This window comes from Rhinoraja longicauda, chromosome 35 (genome assembly GCF_053455715.1).
Source record: "Rhinoraja longicauda isolate Sanriku21f chromosome 35, sRhiLon1.1, whole genome shotgun sequence".
In the NCBI taxonomy this organism is placed as follows: domain Eukaryota; kingdom Metazoa; phylum Chordata; class Chondrichthyes; order Rajiformes; family Arhynchobatidae; genus Rhinoraja; species Rhinoraja longicauda.
In genome coordinates, this window is record NC_135987.1 from 2,773,349 (window position 1) to 2,793,733 (window position 20,385).

The following is a 20,385-nucleotide window of genomic DNA, read 5'->3' on the forward strand; positions in this document are numbered from 1 at the left end:
GGGGACGGTGGGAGAGTGAGGGGACGGTGGGGACTGTGGGAGAGTGAGGGGACGGTGGGAGAGTGAGGGGACGGTGGGAGAACGAGGGGGGCCAGAGGGACGTTGGAGATCCATCAGGTGCGTGTGTCCGGGCGACTGTTGCAGGACGCACCGCCGAGAACAAAGAGGGACGTGTTGGTTGTGGGGGGGGGGGGGGGGGGGAGGAGGGAGGAGGAACCATAAGGACTTTATTGAATAACTCTGTAACCTTGCCGACGCCCTATACGTGGCAAAGACTCTTTGCATACTTAGGTGCCGTATGCCAAACCAAAACTTTCACCGTACCATCGAAATATTCTCCAGAAGGTGAACAGTTCATCCCAATGAAGCCACGCCCAACATCAGCACTATAATGACCAGTGTAATTTGTCATATGGTCAGCACATTTTCCTGTTAATTTGGAGTGTGGGAGGAAACCGGAAATCCCGGGTTTCAAATCTGATATTAAAATTCCCTCACTCTTCTCTCTCTCACACACATCCTTCAACGCATTCCTCAAAACATCACAATTGTGGGTGACACAGCAGTAGAGTTGCTGCCTCACAGCGCCAGAGACCCGGGTTCAATCCTGACTACCGGTGCTTGTCTGTACGTTTGCCGTGACCTGCGTGGGTTTTCTCCGGGTGCTCCGGTTTCCTCCCACACTTGGTGGGCCAAAGGGCCTGTTTCTGCGTTGTATCTCTAAAACTAAAAAACTGAAACGATCAGTTTAGTGAGGGGAAGTTAGGGTAGAACACCAGTAAATGGGGAATTAGGGTAGGGCACCAGTAAATGGGGAATTAGGGGAGGGCACCAGTAAATGGGGAATTAGGGGAGGGCACCAGTAAATGGGGAATTAGGGGAGGGCACCACTAAATGGGGAATTAGGGGAGGGCACCAGTAAGTGGGGAATTAGGAGATTAATGTCGAACTGGGGACAGCTCCAGAGTTAGAAACATAGGGCCACATCTAACTCCCTCTTAAATATAGCCAATGAACTGGCCTCAACTACCTTCTGTGGCAGAGAATTCCACAGACTCACCACTCTCTGTGTGAAGAAATGTTTTCTCATCTCGGTCCTAAAAGACTTCCCCCTTATCCTTAAGCTGTGACCCCTGATTCTGGACTCCCCCAACATCGGGAACAATCTTCCCGCATCTAGCCTCTCCAACCCCTTAAGAATTTTAAGGATCTCTATAAGATCCCCCCTCAGTCTTCTAAATTCCAACGAGTACAAGCCCAGTCTATCCAGTCTTTCTTCATATGAAAGTCTCACCATCCCAGGGATCAATCTGGTGAACCTTCTCTGTACTCCCTCTAAGGCAAGAACGTGTTTCCTCAGGTTAGGAGACCAAAACTGCACACAATACTCCAGGTGCGGTCTCACCAATGCCCTGTACAACTGCAGTAGAACCTCCCTGCTCCTAAACTCAAATCCTCTTGCTATGAATGCCAACATACCATTCGCTTTCTTCACTGCCTGCTGCACCTGCACGCTTGCTTTCAATGACTGGTGCACCATGACACCCAGGTCACGTTGCATCTCCCCTTCTCCTAATCGGTCACCATTCAGGTAATACTCTGCTTTCCTGTTCTTGCCGCCAAAGTGGATAACCTCACATTTATCCACATTATATTGCATCTGCCATGCATTTGCCCACTCGCCTAATCTATCCAAGTCACTCTGCAGCCTCCTAGCATCCTCCTTGCAGCTAACACTGCCACCCAGCTTCGTGTCATCCGCAAACTTAGATGTTGCATTCAATTCCCTTGTCCAAATCATTAGATTTAGATAGTCCCTCTGTCCCTCCCTTCCCCTCCCCCTTCCCAGATCTCCCTCTATCTTCCTGTCTCCACCTATATCCTTCCTTTGTCCCGCCCCCCTGACATCAGTCTGATGAAGGGTCTCGACCCGAAACGTCACCCATTCCTTCTCTCCCGAGATGCTGCCTGACCTGCTGAGTTACTCCAGCATTTTGTGAATAAATCAAAGTATTTGTTCAATTGGTCTGCCATCTCCTTGTTCCCTATGATCAATTCACCTGTTTCCGACTGCAAGGGACCTACATTTGTCTTAACTAATCTTTTTCTCTTCACATATCTATAAAAGCTTTTGCAGTCAGTTTTTATGTTCCTTGCCAGTTTTCCCCTCATAATCTATTTTCCCTTTCCTAATTAAGCCCTTTGTCCTCCTCTGCTGGACTCTGAATTTCTCCCAGTCCTCTGGTATGCTACTTTTTCTGGCTAATCTGTATGCTTCATCTTTTGTTTTAATACTATCCTTGATTTCCCTTGTTAGCCACGGATGCACTACCTTTCCTGGTTTGTTCTTGGATGAACTGGGATGAACACTTGCTGTAGTTCATCCATGCGACCTTTAAATGCCTTCCATTGCATGTCCACCGTCAACCCTTTCAGCATCAATTGCCAGTCTATCTTGGACAATTCACGCCTCATACCCTCAAAGTTACCTTTCTTTAAGTTCAGAACACTTGTTTCTGTATTGACTTTGTCACTCTCCATCCTAATGAAGAACTCCACCATATTATGGTCACTCTTGCCCAAGGGGCCTCGCACAACAAGACTGCTAACTAACCCTTCCCCATTACTCAATACACAGTCTAGAATGGCCTGCTCTCAGTTGTGGCCTGACCCGCTGAAGTTACCCCAGCACTTTGTGCCTTCTTTTGAGGATGCAAACATGGTGGTTTAGATTCAATGCTCATTAATATACAACACAAAGGTAGCCCGGCAATACCTGGGCTGTGGGCCATGCTTACACATACCTGGGATGGAGTTGGGTTCGGGGCAGTTGGTCCAGATCCATACCCACCTGGAACAAAACACAAGAGATATTAAACCTTCGTAGTAAGCCTTCGTAAGAAAGAAGTTAAAAGTTATATCAAATGAGTGGACGACTGAGGGTTGAGCAGGTGATGGAGATGGAGGGGAATTAGAGTGCAGCCCTGACCTCCCATATACCTCACTGGAGACCCTTGGACTTTCTTTAATCGGACTCTACTGGACTTTATCTTGCACTAAACATTATTCCCTTTATCATCTATCTGAACACTGTGTCCATACAGAGTGATTGTAATCTTGTATAGTCTTTCTGCTGACTGGGAGGCACACAGTAAAACAGCTTTTCCATGTAACTCGGTACATGTGACAAAATAAACTAAAGAGCACTAGGAATGATGGGAAAAGTGAGATTAAACTAGGTGGGATATTAATATCGAGGTGAAGTGCGAGCAAGAGTAGGTGAGGCTGGGTAAGTCAATGTGAGTGAATGGTACAATAAGACAGAGGTCTGGTATTGGGTGTAGGCAGTGAGTGATGAACATTTGGTCGATTAGGGTGGGGTGAGAGAGTAGGAGTGGGAGATTGGTCTGGGTGGCAGTACAGAGATCACCATTTTTAGCACATCATTTCATAAGAGGGTCTGACACAAAATGCTGGAGTAACTCAGTAGCTCAGGCAGCATCCCTAGAGAACATGATTAGTTTCAATCTGCAATTTGAGAGGGAAGGTTAAATCAGAAGTGTCAGTGTTGCAGTTGAACAAAGGGGACTATGAAGGCATGAGAGAGGAGCTGGCCAAGGTCGACTGGAAAAGGATCCTAGCAGGAGTGACGGTGGAACAGCAATGGCAGGAATTTCTGGGCATAATCCAGAAGATGCAGGGTCATTTCATTCCAAAGAGGAAGAAAGATTCTAAGGAAAGTAAGAGGCAACCATGGCTGACAAGGGAAGTTAGGAATGGAATAAAACTAAAAGAAAAGATGTATAACACAGCAAAGAGCAGCGGGAAGACAGAGGATTGGGCAACTTTCAAAGGACAACAGAAGGTAACAAAAAGGGCAAAACAGGCTGAAAAGATGAAGTACGAGGGGAAGCTGGCCAAGAATATAATGAAGGATAGTGAAAGCTTCTTTAGGTATTTAAGAGAAAAAGATTAGTAAAGACAAATGTGGGTCCCTTGAAGGCAGAAACGGGTGAAATTATTATGGGTAACAAGGAAATGGCAGAAGAGTTGAACAGGTACTTCGGATCTGTCTTCACTAAGGAAGACACAAACAATCTCCTAGATGTACTAGAGGACAGAGGATCTAGGGAGACAGAGGAACTGAAAGAAATTTGCATTAAGCGAGAAATAGTATTGGGTAGACTGATGGGACTGAAGGCTGATAAATCCCCAGGGCCTGATGGTCTGCATTCCAGGGTACTCAGGGAGGTGGCTCGAGAAATAGTGGACGCATTGGTAATCATTTTCCAATGTTCTATAGATTCAGGATCAGTTCCTGTGGATTGGAAGGGAGCTAATGTTATCCCACTTTTCAAGAAAGGAGCGAGAGAGAAAACGGGGAATTACAGACCAGTTAGCCTGACATCGGTGGTGGGGAAGATGCTGGAGTCAATAATTAAAGAGGTAATAAAGGCACATTTGGATAGCAGTAAAAGGATTGGTCCAAGTCAGCATAGATTTATGATGGGGAAATCCTGCTTGACTAATCTTCTGGAATTTTTTGAGGATATGAAAATAAAATGGATGAAGGAGAGCCAGTGGATGTAGTGTATCGAGACTTTCAGAAAGCCTTTGATAAGGTCCCACACGGGAGTTGGTGAGCAAAATTAGAGCACATAGTATTGGGGGTAGGGTATTGACATGGATAGAGAATTGGTTGGCAGGAAGCAAAGAGTAGGAATAAACGGGTGCGTTTCAGAATGGCAGGCAGTGGAGAGTGGAGTGCCGCAAGGCTCGGTGTTGGGGCTGCAACTATTTACAATATATATTAATGATTGGGATGATAGAATTAGAAGTAACACGAGCAAGTTTGCAGATGACACAAAGCTGGGTGGCAGTGTGAACTGCAAAGAGGATGTTAGGAGGTTGCAGGGTGACTTGGACAGGTTGAGTAAGTGGGCAGATGCGTGGCAGATGCAGTATAATGTAGACAAATGTGAGGTTATCCACTTTGGCGGCAAAAACAAGGAGGCCGATTATTATCTCAATGGTGTCAGATTAGGTAAGGGGGAAGTGCAACGAGACCTTGTACACCAGTCACTGAAAGTAAGCATGCAGGTACAGCAGGCAGTGAAGAAAGCTAACGTTATGAAGTTGGCCTTCATAACGAGAGGATTTGAGTTTCGGAGTAAAGAGGTCCTTCTGCAGTTGTAAAGGGCCCTGGTGAGTCCATATCTGGAGAATTGTGTGCAGTTTTGGTCTCCTAATTTGAGGAAGGACATCCTGGTTATTGAGGCAGTGCAGCGTAGGTTCACAAGGTTAATCTCCGGGATGGCGGGACTGTCATATGAGGAAAGATCGGAAAGACTGGGCTTTTATTCACTGGAGTTTAGAAGGATGAGAGGGGATCTTATAGAGACATATAAAATTATAAAAGGACTGGACAAGCTAGATGCAGGAAAAATGTTCCCAATGTTGGGGGAGTCCAGAACCAGGGGCGACAGTCTAAGAATAAAGGGGAGGTCATTTAAAACTGAGGTGAGAAGAAACCTTTTCACCTAGCGAGTTGTGAATTTGTGCAATTCTCTGCCACAGAAGGCAGCGGAGGCCAAATCACTGAATGAATTTAAAAGAGTTAGATAGAGCTCTCGGGGCTAGTGGAATCAAAGGATATGGGGAGAAGGCAGGCACGGGTTACTGATTGTGGATGATCAGCCATGATCATAATGAATGGCGGTGCTGGCTCAAAGGGCCAAATGGCCTCCTCTACCTGCATCTATTTTCTATGTTTTCTAACATGGATACGTGACGTTTCAGGTCAAGACCCTTCTTCAGACTCTTCATAACTGGGTCCTGGATTTCCTCGATAACTAATTGGATTTGCCGGAGTAATTTGTATTTGCTTGTAATTGTACAAGCAAATACAAATTACTCCGGCAAATCCAATGAACTTATTCATCTGCTGGGCGGCACGATGGCACAGCGGTAGAACTGCTGCCTTACAGCGCCAGAGACCCGGGTACCTCCTCCCTGTGATCGCATGGGTTTTCTCCGGGTGCTCCTGATTTCTCCCACACTCCAAAGATGTACAGGTTTGTAGGTTAAATGGATTGGTAAAATGAAAAATTGTCCCTAGTCTGTGTGGGATAGAAGTAGTGAGCGGCGATCGCTGGTCGGCATAGACTTGGTGGGCCGATGGGCCTGATTCTAATATAAACCAAGTAGGAAGACGCAAAGTGCTGGAGTAACTCAGCGGGTCAGGCAGCATCACTGGAGAACATGGACAGGTGACGTTTCACAGAGTGCTGGAGTAACTCAGCGGGTCAGGCAGCATCTCTGGAGAACATGGATAGGTGACGTTTCACAGAGTGCTGGAGTAACTCAGCGGGTCAGGCAGCATCGTGGAGAACATGGATAGGTGACGTTTCACAGAGTGCTGGGGTAACTCAGTGGGTCAGGCAGCATCGTGGAGAACATGGATAGGTGACGTTTCACAGAGTGCTGGGGTAACTCAGCGGGTCAGGCAGCATCGTGGAGAACATGGATAGGTGACGTTTCAGAGTGCTGGGGTAACTCAGCGGGTCAGGCAGCATCGTGGAGAACATGGATAGGTGACGTTTCAGACCTGCCCCCTCCTTCAGACTTCATAAGTAGGTTTTATTTGCAAACCACTGCAAGCTATTCCAGCAAATCCACAACATTTAAAAATCTAGCCTGAACTACGAGAAACCTTGACTATATTTAATTGGACTTTATCTTGCACTAAATGTTATTCCCTTATCCTGTATCTGTACACTGCGAACAGCTTGATTGTAATAGGGTCCGAACCGAAGGGTCTCGACCCGAAACGTCACCCATTCCTTCTCTCCCGAGATGCTGCCCGACCGGCTGAGTTACTCCAGCACTTTGTGAATAAAAGCTTGATTGTAATCATGTACAGTCATTCTGCTGACTGGATCGCATGCAACAAAAAAGCTTTTTACTGTACCACGGTACACATGTCAATAAACAAAACTAGACTAAAGTAAACTAAACGGAGAAATTCCACCTTCTTTAAGAGTAGACACAAAATGCTGGAGTAACTCAGCGGGACAGGCAGCATCTCTGGAGAGAAGGAGTGGGTGACGTTTCGGGTTGAGACCCTTCTTCAGACTGGAGACCTCCATCTGTATGAAGAAGGGTCTCGACCCGATGAACTTTACTTATTTTACTTATTATTGACATGTGTCAATCTCTCCAGAGAAGCTGTCTGGCCTGCTGAGTTACTCCAACATTTTGTGTCTATCTTCGATTTAAACCAGTATCTGCACTTCCTTCCTCCACTTATTTTAAGAGTGTAAACGGCCTGTCACACTTAGGCGATCTTTTTGGCGACTGTCGGCGACTGTCAAAGTCGTAGTAGATCGTCAAAATTTTCTTTTACCCGACAACAATGACCACGACAATGACCACGACAATGCTGAGTCAGGTTGAGATTACACCGTATTCTGAAACATTGCAATATTCCCACGCTGTCAATGCTTCTCCGGCGTCCTGATTTTCGCTGAAATCACTGACAAGTCGGTAAGTACTTGAGAGTTTTGAACTATAACAACTTGTATGGGTTACTTAAAAACCAAGCTTCACTGTAACAAGGAATAAACTGGATTTACTTCCAGTTTACTAATAGCTGTATTAAAAAAATTTTTTTTTAAAGTGGTTCAGTGGATTTTTGTGAAAAGTGTGTTGGCATTCTTTGAAAATGTACGGGAGATGCATATCTGGTTTCTGGGTTGCATATCTGGGTTTGGACCCCACTTTAAATGTAATGGCTGATGGCCATAAACATCGTGAAAATTCCCACGCTTACCTGACCGTCAAACTGTCGCCTCCAATCTACCTGTCAATTGTCCTGACAGTAAATAAATTGGTTAAACACACACATTTTGTGGTATTTTGAAATGACTTTACTTATTTTAATATAATGTGCTTCTAAATGCATCTAAGAGAACCTAGCAAACCCGGGGACAGCATGCGACAGCGCCCGCAATAAGCAACGATACCTGGCGACAAGCCAGCTGTCGCCGAGAAATTTCAAACCGTTTGATTTCTCAGCGACGCGCCGAGATCCACTACGATTTTTGGGAGACTCCTCACGATCATACCCGCGACACCCGGCGAACTGTCGGCGACAGCCTAGTCACCGGCAGTCACCTTAAAATCGCCTAAAGTGGGACAGGCCCTTAAGTTTGTATAAAACCTCCGATGACGATCGGCTGCCACGTTGTCTGGGTTAGACGTACTGCTCATCAAGTGATACAGCGTGGAAATAGGCCCTTTGGTCCAACTTACCCACACTGGCCAACATGTCCCAGATACACGAGGCGCACCAGCCTGCGATTGGTTAATATCGCTCCTAACCTGTCCTATCCATTTACCTGTCTGTTTCTTAACTGTTGGGATAGTCCCAGCCTCAATGACTCTTTGATCACTGTACCTGAGGGAGGGGCTCCGCCACCGGAGTAGGTTTGGCCGGAGGGCTGAGTGGATCCACCGTAACCAGGAGCCCCGTAGCCAGGAACACTGCCCGGGGCCGGTGCCATACCACCTGGACCTACGAGAGAGAGAGAGACAGAGAGAGAGAGACAGACAGAGAGGTCTCAGCATCAGTCAATGAAACAATGCTTCACCGCGACATGTGCACTCCCCCGACCTCGTCACAACACCCCATTCATAACCAAAGATATTAGAGGAGCAAGATAAACCACTCCGTCAAAATCGCCTATACTGAAGTGTAGTACGCAAAGGAGCCATTTTAGTACGCAAAACCCGCCGTTCGTTATGCCTCTCGCAGTGTTTTGGCGGAACAGTATGTGTGATGATGCCATAAAAATGCAAAATATGTCACATCTATCAATTCAGATTTTTGTTATTTTTCTTTTTAAATGTTTCTGCAAGTTTCTGCCTACTAAAATGGCACCGTGACGTACTACGGTTTTTAGAGTCGAGTGGTCTATCTTGCTCTGATAGTATCTTTGTTCATAACCAGCACAAGGTAAACACAAAATACTGGATTAACTCAGCGGGACAGGTCAGCATCTCTGGGTGAGGTTTCGGGTCGACCTGAAACCTCACCCATTCCTTCTCTCCAGAGATGCTGCCTGACCCGCTGAGTTACTCCAGCATTTTGTGTCTACCTTTGATTTCATCCAGCATCTGCAGTTCTCTCCTACACATAACCAGCACAAACCTCTCCGGCCAGTCTGACTGTCATCTTGACTAAATTTTAGCTTTATACGCTTCCTGGTCACCTTTCCCAAGCTAACAATCACATATTCTACATTTTCCTTGATCTTCGTGTCCCCTTTGATGTCTCATTTTCACAACTTACCCTTCTTAATCTCTGTGTCTCCCTCTTCCCTGACTCAGTCTAATGAAGGATCTTGACCCAAAACGTCACCCATTCCTTCTGTCCAGAGATGCTGCCTGGAGTTACTCTGGCATATTGTATGTACCTTCAGTTTTAACATTCACATCATTTCTTGCCTCCCTCTTAGTTAATCTAGTCATGGAGTTACAGTCTGCTACCGTACCCACCCGAGCGAGACGTCTTCACTGTACGGCAATGCAGATCGATTTGAACCTTCTGTTGATTTGTCAGCTCCCTGAGAATGAAATTACTGGCAGTAATACCCATGGGTTTCCCCAAAAGAGTCAAATACAAATCTGTGGCGGCACGGTGGCGCAGCGGGAGAGTCGCTACCTTACAGCGCCAGAGACCTGGGTTTGATTCTGACTATGAGTGCTGTCTGTACGGAGTTTGTGACTGGGTGAGTTTTTTTCTCCGGGTGCTCCGGTTTCCTCCCATTCTCCAAAGACGCACAGGTTTGTAGGTTAATTGGCTTCGATGTAAATTGTCCCTAGTGTGTAGGATAAGGCAGTGTACGGTGTTTGCTGGTCGGCCGGGACTTGGTGGGCTAAAGGTCCTGTTTCCGCACTGTATCTGTAAACTAAATGCTTTTACTTCATGTTTTCACATAAACAAGCAGACACATTCTCTCTCATCAGATACACACACAATTCTTCAGCATACACCTTTCCCCAATGTAAATCTACAGGTAACTTAGTTACACTTGTACACCGATCAGCCAAAACATTATGACCTGATGAGCCAAAACATTATGCCCACCTGCTTAATATGCTGTTGGTCCTCCGTGTGCAGCCCCATATGCAGCAAGGTGCGATGCACTGTGTGTTGTGACACATTCCTCCCATGACCACCATTAAAGTTTTCTGTGACTTTTACCACAGTCGACCTTCTGTCAGTGTGGACTAAACGGGATAGCCTTCGTTGCCCTCGCGCATCGATGAGCCTTGGGCGCCCAAGGCTCATCGCCGGTTTGTCGCCGGTTTGTGGTTTGTCCCTCCTCGGACCATTGTCGGTAGGTACTCACCACTGCTGACCGGGAGCACCCCACAAGCATTGCCGTTTCAGAGGTGCTCTGACCCAATCGTCTGGCCAGAACAATTTGGCCCTTGTCAAAATCGCTCAGGTCTCAACTCCTGCCCATTTCTACTGCATCCAACACATCAACCTCAAGAACTGACTGTTCACTTGCTGCCTAATATATCCCACCCCTTGACAGGTATCCTTGTAACAAGATGATCAATGTTATTCACTTTACCTGTCAGTGGTCATAATGTTTTGGCTGATTGGTGTATATCACAGTCCATCACACAGACTGAACTCCTACCATCGACCCCATCTACACTTCACTCTGCCTCAGGAAAGAAGCCACCATAACCAAAGTTCTTTCCTACCCTGGTCATTCTTTCCTCTCCCTGCTCCCATCAGGCAGAAGGTACAGAAGCTTGAAAGTGCGCACCACCAGACTCAGGAACAACTTCTTCCCCTCTCTTATCAGGCTTATGAACAGTTCTTCCACAAGCTAGGGTACTGTCCCATTCACCTCTACCCTACTGCGGACATTGGACTTAGTGTCTGGAAATAATGCGCTACAATGCTTAGAACTATATTCTATACTCTGTACATTTGCCGTTGCCCTACCTATTGTACTTGAGTTGGGTTGGATTTGTATTTATTATAGGAGACCCAAAACGTCACCTATTCCTTCTCTCCCGAGATGCTGCCTGACCCGCTGAGTTACTCCAGCATTTTGTGTCTACCTTGGATTTGTATTTATGTATAGCAATATCCGATTTTGACTGGATAACTCGCAATACAAATCTATTCACTGTACATCGGTCAGTACAGGTGTCAATAAAACTAAAACTACATGGAGCCATTCATCCATTCTCTTAACGTGGACAAACTCACGCACATGTGGAATACTTTATTGTCACATGTGAAATTCTTTGCTAGCATACCCAAGGTGTGTAAATAGTTGCGACATACACTGCTGACAAAGTCACAAAGTTACACGCGTGCATGCGCAAGTTAATAAAGCTTATGTGAGCGGATGGAATAGTAAAACATTAGATTAAGAAAATAACTGCAGATGCTGGTACAAATCGAAGGTATTTATTCACAAAATGCTGGAGTAACTCAGCAGGTCAGGCAGCATCTCAGGAGAGAAGGAATGAGTGACGTTTCGGGTCGAGACCCTTCTTCAGTCTGAAGAAGGGTCTCGACCTGAAACGTCACCCATTCCTTCTCTCCTGAGATGCTGCCTGACCTGCTGAGTCACTCCAGCATTTTGTGAACAAAAACATTGGATTTGTACGTTATAGGTTTCCAGATGCATGAATAAATTCATTCGCGCACTGTACTGGAGTTTACAATCTCAGTAAAATCTCGTTAATGTTGGAGGGGTGTAGTTTACCTGCAGGACAGGTGGGGTATCCAGCCCCACCGGCGCCATATGCCGGCTGGTTACCAGGGGGTGCGGGGTATCCCCCCGAAGATGCGGCTTGGTACGGCCCCCCGGCCCCCTGTCCGGGCCAGCTTGGAGCCTGTGGGTACCCTCCAGATTGTGCCTGTTGGTACCCCCCAGCTGGTGCTTGTGGGTAACCCGCACCAGGGGCTTGAGGGTAGCCCCCTCCCTGTGCCTGGGGGTAGCTCCCTGCGGCCCCTGCCGGGTAGGCCCCACCACCTGGTGTTGGGTAGGCTCCACCACCTGGTGTTGGGTAGGCTCCACCACCTGGTGTTGGGTAGGCTCCACCACCTGGTGTTGGGTAGGCTCCACCACCTGGTGTTGGGTAGGCCCCACCACCTGGTGTTGGGTAGGCTCCACCACCTGGTGTTGGGTAGGCCCCACCGGGCCCGCCAGGGTAGGCCCCACCACCTGCTGCTGGGTAGGCCCCACCGGGCCCGCCAGGGTAGGCCACACCACCAGCACTACCAGGGTAGGCCCCACCAGGTCCACCAGGTCCACCAGGGTATGGGTACTGCCCACCAGCTTGGGGATACCCAGGCTGGCCGTCTGTTTGCTGAAATACAAAGAAAAAAAAGCCATAATCAGAATTGCACCAAAATGCACTCTTTCCAATCTACACAAAGTTGCGGCCACAGACATAACTTTTTAAACTAACACCACAGGGCCCGAACTATAGGGAGCGGTTGAGCAGGCTAGGGCTTTAATCCGAGCGGGAGGATGAGGAGTGATTTCTAGTTTAGTTTAATTTAGTTTAGAGATACAGCGCGGAAACAGGCCCTTCGGCCCACCGGTTCCGCGCCGACCAGCGATCCCCGCACACTAACACCATCCTACACCCACTAGGGACAATTTTTACATTAACCAAGCCAATTAACCTACAAACCTGCACGTCTTTGGAGTGTGGGAGGAAACCGAAGATCTCGGAGAAAACCCACACAGGTCACGGGGAGAACGTACAAACTCTGTACAGACAGCACCCTTAGTCGGGATCGAACCCGGGTCTCCGGCACTGCATTGGCTGTAAGGCAGCAACTCTACCGCTGCACCACCGTGACTGCCCTTGGTGATAAGAGTGATCTTAAGAGTGATCTTACAGAGGTGTACAAATCCATGAGAGGAACACAGAGGTGCCCAGAGTAGGGGAATCTTGAACCAGAGGACATAGGTTAAAGGTGAGCGGAGGAAAGATTTAATAGGAACCTGAGGAGTAATTATTTCACACAAAGGGTGGTGGGTGTATGGAACGAGCTGCTGGAGGAGGTAGTTGAGGCAGGGACTAGCGCAACATTGGCTACAGGCCTAGCTAGCTAAATCACAGTAACACGGGAGACTGGGTGACCGACAGTTAATGTGGACCCGGAGGGCCGAAAGGCTCGGTTCCAAGATGTATTATAAAAGACGAAATTGCGGAGCATTTGGATCGCAGTAACAGGATCGTTCCGAGTCAGCATGGATTTACGAAGGGGAAATCGTGCTTGACTAATCTACTGGAATTTTTTGAGGATGTAACTAGGAAAATTGACAGGGGAGAGCCGGTGGATGTGGTGTACCTCGACTTTCAGAAAGTCTTCGACAAGGTCCCACATAGGAGATTGGTGGGCAAAATTAGAGCACATGGTATTGGAGGTAGGGTACTGACATGGATAGAAAGTTGGTTGACAGACAGAAAGCAAAGAGTGGGGATAAATGGGTCCCTTTCAGAATGGCAGGCAGTGACTAGTGGGGTACCGCAAGGCTCGGTGTTGGGACCGCAGCTATTTACAATATACATCAATGACTTGGATGAAGGGATTAAAAGTACCATTAGCAAATTTGCCGATGATACAAAGCTAGGTGGCAGTGTGAACTGTGAGGAAGATGCTATGAGGTTGCAGGGTGACTTGGACAGGTTGTGTGAGTGGGCGGATTCATGGCAGATGCAGTTTAATGTAGATAAGTGTGAGGTTATCCACTTTGGTGGTAAGAATAGGAAGGCAGATTATTATTTGAATGGTGTCAAGTTAGGAAAAGGGGACGTACAACGTGATCTGGGTGTCTTAGTGCATCAGTCACTGAAAGGAAGCATGCAGGTACAGCAGGCAGTGAAGAAAGCCAATGGAATGTTGGCCTTCATAACAAGAGGAGTTGAGTATAGGAGCAAAGAGCCCTAGTTCTGCAGTTGTACAGGGCCCTAGTGAGACCGCACCTGGAGTACTGTGTGCAGTTTTGGTCTCCAAATTTGAGGAAGGATATTCTTGCTATTGAGGGCGTGCAGCGTAGGTTTACTAAGTTAATTCCCGGAATGGCGGGACTGTCATATGTTGAAAGACTGGAGCGACTAAGTTTGTATACACTGGAATTTAGAAGGATGAGAGGGGATCTTATCGAAACGTATAAGATTATAGAGTCATAGAGTCATAGAGTGATACAGTGTGGAAACAGGCCCTTTGGCCCAACTTGTCCACACCGGCCAATATGTCCCAGCTTCACTAGTCCCACCGGCCTGCTCTTGGTCCATATCCCTCCAAACCTGTCCTATCCATGTACCTGTCTAACTGTTTCTTAAACATTAGGATTTATCCAGCCTCAACTACCTCCTCTGGCAGCTTGTTCCATACACCCACCACCCTTTGTGTGAAAAAGGTACCCCTCAGATTCCTATTAAATCTTTTCGCCTTCACCTTGAACCCATGTCCTCTGGTCCACGATTCCCCTACTCTGGGCAAGAGATTCTGTGCATCTACCCGATCTATTCCTCTCTTGATTTAAACACCTCTAAAAGATCACCCCTCATCCTCTATTAAGGGGTTGGACATGTTAGAGGCAGGAAACATGTTCCCAATGTTGGGGGAGTCCAGAACCAGGGGCCACAGTTTAAGAATAAGGGGTAGGCCATTTAGAACAGAGATGAGGAAAAACATTTTTAGTCAGAGAGTTGTGAATCTGTGGAATTCTCTGCCTCAGAGGGCAGTGGAGGCCAATTCTCTGAATACATTCAAGAGAGAGCTAGATAGAGCTCTTAAGGATAGCGGAGTCAGGGGGTATGGGGAGAAAGCAGGAACGGGGTACTGATTGAGAATGATCAGCCATGATCACATTGAATGGCGGTGCTGGCTCGAAGGGCTGAATGGCCTACTCCTGCACCTATTGTCTATTGTCTATTGTATCTCTGAAAACTAAAAATTAATGCAGGAAAAGATCGAAGAAAACATATTTGATCACAAGTCACAGGCTACAGAATCAAACATCATTCGAATTATTCAAATGCCTTAGGATTAATTACACCAATCAACGTGATAAAAGCAGGGTGGCGCAGCGGTAGAGTTGCAGCCTTACAGAGCCAGAGACCCCGGTTCGATCCTGACTCCGGGTGCTGACTGCAGGGAGTTTGTACGTTCTCCCCGTGACGACGTTTGTTTTGTCCGGGTGCTCCGGTTTCTTCCCACATCTCAAAGATTTGCAGGTTTGTAGGTTAATTGACTGCAGTAAAATTGTAAGTTGTCCCTAGGATAGTGCTAGTATATGGGGTGATTGCTGGTTGGCGCGGATTCCATGGGTGGAAGGGCCTGTTTCCGCGCTGTATTTCTAAACTAAAGTCCGTTAAAACAAGGGTTTACTGTATTTATCCAATTCCGTTGTCAAGACCACACAGAACCAGCCTCACCCACATCTACAAGCAGCCTGTTCCAACCATGCACTGCATTAACACGCCTTTCCTCATCGCACTCTTAACTCTCTTCCCTTTTAGTTAACTCCGTGACCACACCGCCAAAGGGCTCTCTTCTCACTGTGTCTAATGTCTTAAAGATAGTATTATGTTTTAAGCGATGGGAGAACTACTAATGACGTTACTTACAGGATAGGCTGGGTAGCCGGACGAGGGGTAGCCAGGGTACGACATTCTGGATGGTTAGACAAAAATCCAAAGATGTTCAGTGAATATTCTGCAGCTTCTGAAACACAAACAGGAGTTGGTCACTTAGATTCACCACAACAACAACCTACATTCATAGTAGCATTAATACTATTTACACCATTTTACACCGTAAAACATTCTCAGCTGCTTTTTAGGAATTCCATTCATGATGGCCATAGAGCCGAAAAGCTATCAATTTCCCTCTGCGTTTTAATTTTTGTTAAAGATTTAATATTGTACCACATAGAGCAGATAACACAAAGCTTATTTCTGTTTAGAGCTACAGCATGACCAGCGATCACCCGATCGCACTAGTTCTATGTTATCCCACTTTCTCATCCACTCCCTGCACACTAGGGGCAATTTATAGAGCCGATTCGGTCTTTGGGATATGAGAGGAAACCGGAGCAGCAGGACACCCATGCCGTCACAGGGAGAGTGTGCAAACTCCACACAGGCAGCATCCGAGGTCAGGATCGAACCCGGGTCTCTGGTGCTGCGAGGCAGCTGCTCTACCCGCTGCGACACTGTGCCGCCCTAAGCAGCATCTTAAATGAGAAGGATGTAGAAAGTCAATGAAGTTTAAGGAAGTAATTGGAGTTTAAGAGCAGCAGCAACAGATCAATGGAGGTCAGTGACGTGATATTAATGCAGCCTCTGATGGCTGTAGACCTAGTGGCGCAGCGGTAGAGTTGCTGCCTTACAGCGAATGCAGCGCCGGAGACTCAGGTTCGATCCTGACTACAGGCGCTGTCTGTACGGAGTTTGTACGTTCTCAACCCGTGACCTGCGTGGGTTTTCTCCGAGATCTTTGGTTTCCTCCCACACTCCAAAGACGTACAGGTATGTAGGTTAATTGGCTGGGCAAATGTAAACATTGTCCCTAGTGGGTGTAGGATAGTGTTAGTGTGCGGGGATCGCTGGGCGGCGCGAACCCGGTGGGCCGAAGGGCCTGTTTCCGGGCTGTATTTCTAAATCTAAATCTAAATCTAAAAAGAACCTTCCAAATTTGGGGAAAGGCAAAACCATGTAGAGATCTGAAGAATGCAAATTCTAAAAATCAGGTCATTACTCAACCAGGAACAGAAACAAGGAATGATGAGTGGACAAGGTGCAGGAACAGCGTTTTCAAGTTTACAACAAATGGAAATTATCAGGGCACAGCTGGAATAACTGAACCTGTCCTCTTACCAACTAGAGAGCGGCCCTCACCTCCCATCTACCCCACTGGAGACTATCGAACTATCTCTAATCGGAATTTACCTTGCTCTGAACGTTAGATTCTGCACTCGACCCAGATTCAGGGACTGTTTCTTCCCAGTTATCAGTCAACTGAACCATCCTATCACCAACTAGAGAGTGGTCCCAACCTTCCATCGATCTCATTAAAGATCCTCGGACTATCTTTAAGCGGGTTATACCTTGCACTAAACGTTATTCCCTTTATCCTGTACACCAAGGGTTCCCAACCTGGGGTAAATTTACCCCCAGAGGATAAATGTTGCCAATCCAGGGGGTAAATTTGTTGATTCTGTACATGTTGACTGACTGTGTTTGGTTCTGGTATACCAGTACCTGTTCATCATTAGTTGTTCATAAATAAGTGAAATAACATTGTTGTGCGCTATTATTATTGTTATTTGAACTTAAAATAATAATGTTAAAAACAGTATTTTTAAATTTCCCCTTTGTCGGTTGCTTTATTATGGTAGAAGTGTAAACTCAAATTACTGAACAAGACAGCGTGGGGGTAAATTTACTTTTGAAAAGTGCAAAGGGGTGAACGGGACGAAAAAGATTGGGAAGCCCTGCTGTACACGGTTTGACTATAATCATGTATAGTCTTTCCGTTGACTAGTTAGCACACAACAGTAATTTGAGAAACGGCATTAACAAATTGGGAGTGATGAAAACGATGACAATGGAGTTCAGCATTGAATGTGGAGTCATCCATTTTGGATTCTAATTAAACACCACAGATTTTTTTTCCAAGACAAGAACTATGGACGAGCAAGAATCTAACTGAAGAACCCTTTGTGGGAAGTCAAAATATATAAAAAGGTCAAATGGATTTTTGCCATAACATCAAGGATACAACTCTAAAGTTAATGCCTGCACTCTCTTCTAGATTATTCTGTTCAGTGCCGGTAAATAAAGCAGGATGAAAATATGACCTTGGAGTGGCTCCTCCCCTCAGCGTGGGCGGTGGAGACACGCTTACCTGCGGGCGAGTAATGGATGAAGAGAAGAACACCTTTGTGTGGGGAGAAGGGAGCGTTTAGAGGGCGGCGAGCATTTCCATTTGGGACTGGGGACTGGGGAGCAGCAGCAGCAGCAGAAGGATGAGAGGAAGGATATTCTTGCTATTGAGGGAGTGCAGCGTAGGTTTACTAGGTTAATTCCCGGAATGGCGGGACTGTCATATGTTGAAAGACTGGAGCGACTAGGCTTGTATACACTGGAATTTAGAAGGATGAGAGGGGATCTTATTGAAATGTACAAGGTTATTAAGGTCTGAAGAAGGGTCTCGACCCGAAACGTCACCCATTCCTTCTCTCCTGAGATACTGCCTGACCCGCTGAGTTACTCCAGCATTTTGTGAATAAATACCTTCGATTTGTACCAGCATCTGCAGTTATTTTCCTGTAAGATTATTAAGGGGTTGGACACGTTAGAGGCAGGAAACATGTTCCCAATGTTGGGGGAGTCCAGAACCAGGGGCCACAGTTTAAGAATAAGGGGTAGGCCGTTTAGAACTGAGATGAGGAAAAACTTTTTCAGTCAGAGAGTTGTGAATCTGTGGAATTCTCTGCCTCAGAAGGCAGTGGAGGCCAATTCTCTGAATGCATTCAAGAGAGAGATAGATAGAGCTCTTAAGGATAGCGGAGTCAGGGGATATGGGGAGAAGGCAGGAATGGGGTACTGATTGAGAATGATCAGCCATGATCACATTGAATGGCGGTGCTGGCTCGAAGGGCTGAATGGCCTCCTGCTGCACCTATTGTCTATTGTCTATTAACATGGGCGGCACGGTGGCGCAGCGGTAGAGTTGCTGCCTTACAGCGAATGCAGCGCCGGAGACTCAGGTTCGATCCTGACTACGGGCGCCGTCTGAACGGAGTTTGTACGTTCTCCCCGTGACCTGCGTGGGTTTTCTCCGAGATCTTCGGTTTCCTCCCACACTCCAAAGACATACAGGTTTGTAGGTTAATTGACTAGGTAAAATGTAAAAATTGTCCCTAGTGTGTGTAGGGTAGTGTTAGTGTGCGGGGATCGCTGGGCGGTGCGGACTCGGTGGGCCGAAGGGCCTGTTTCCGCGCTGTATCTCTCGATCTAAAATCTAAATCTAAAAGCTTTTCACTGTATCTGAACAAAAGCTGTTCACATGTGACAATGAACTAAATGAGTCTGGAAATAAAAAAGGCATGGAGGAAGGAATCAGCAAAGTACTAGGCATGTAGTTCTGCAGCTTAGTACCAACACAGCTGGAAGCATGGCTGCTCAAGATCAAAAAAGTAAACTAAAGGAGAGATGGGAACCTTGTTTGTAAGTACGATACATAGGGTTGTATCCTACTTACTCCGGTTCTATTGAAAGAGTTTCAGGACTGAAAGGGTTAAGGGTGAGTGCAGTGGGGCATGTCCGAGCGTGTCCTAACACTAGGGGCTTTGGTTCAAGGGTGTTGATGATGAAAGAAGTATGTGCCCTCCCCCCTTGTGTAAATAAGCAGGGCTTTGGATGGGACCTTTGTGTGGAACCACGGGGGACAGCGAGTATGTAGCCAGATTCGGGGTTGCTCTCCCACACCCGCATGCGTGAATAAAAAGGTATTGTTTCATTCTTAGCGTGACTAATGTATTTTTTGTTGTCTGCAAGCACGGATTGAACTTTAACACTATAGGGCTCTGCTCTTTCAAGATCTGCAGTACAAGGGCGTGCAGCGTTGGTTTACTAGATTAATTCCCGGAATGGCGGGACTGTCATATGTTGAAAGACTGGAGCGACTAGGCTGGTATACACTGGAATTTAGAAGGATGAGAGGGGATCTTATCGAAATGTATAAGATTATTAAGGGGTTGGAAACATGTTCCCAATGTTGGGGGAGTCCAGAACAAGGGGCCACAGTTTAAGAATAAGGGGTAGGCCATTTAGAACGGAGATGAGGAACAACTTTTTCAGTCAGAGAGTTGTGAATCTGTGGAATTCTCTGCCTCAGAAGGCAGTGGAGGCCAATTCTCTGAATGCATTCAAGAGAGAGCTAGATAGAGCTCTTAAGGATAGTGGAGTCAGGGGGTATGGGGAGAAGGCAGGAACGGGGTACTGATTGAGAATGATCAGCCATGATCACATTAAATGGTGGTGCTGGCTCGAAGGGCCAAATGGCCTCCTCTTGCACCTATTGTCTATTGATGCCGCAGATGTTCTATCCATTGGTGGTGGCCAGTGCCATCTTCTTCGCTTCGCCGTCGTGTGCTGGGGCAGCAGGGCGGAAGCCGCGGAGACCAACAAAATCAACAAGCTCATCAGGAAGGCTGGCTCCGTCCTGGGGGGCGGAGTTGGATTCATGGGAGGTGGTCTTGGAGGGGAGGATGCTCCTCAAACTGTGGAGCATCCTGGGCAATACAGATCCAC

At 46.9% G+C, this 20,385-nt stretch overlaps 1 protein-coding gene across 1 annotated transcript in view; it reads right to left on the bottom strand.

Annotated features, from left to right (window-relative positions):
- LOC144610078 (annexin-B12-like) overlaps window positions 1-20,385 on the bottom strand; it is a 71,338-nt gene that overhangs the window by 33,739 nt on the left and 17,214 nt on the right. The window contains exons 2-5 of the mRNA XM_078428606.1: window positions 15,694-15,790; window positions 11,805-12,411; window positions 8,459-8,575; window positions 2,805-2,851 (exon numbers count right to left, since the gene is read on the bottom strand). Coding sequence (XP_078284732.1) covers window positions 2,805-2,851; window positions 8,459-8,575; window positions 11,805-12,411; window positions 15,694-15,738 — 816 coding nt within the window. The 5' untranslated portion in view covers window positions 15,739-15,790. The remainder of the gene's footprint in view (window positions 1-2,804; window positions 2,852-8,458; window positions 8,576-11,804; window positions 12,412-15,693; window positions 15,791-20,385) is intronic.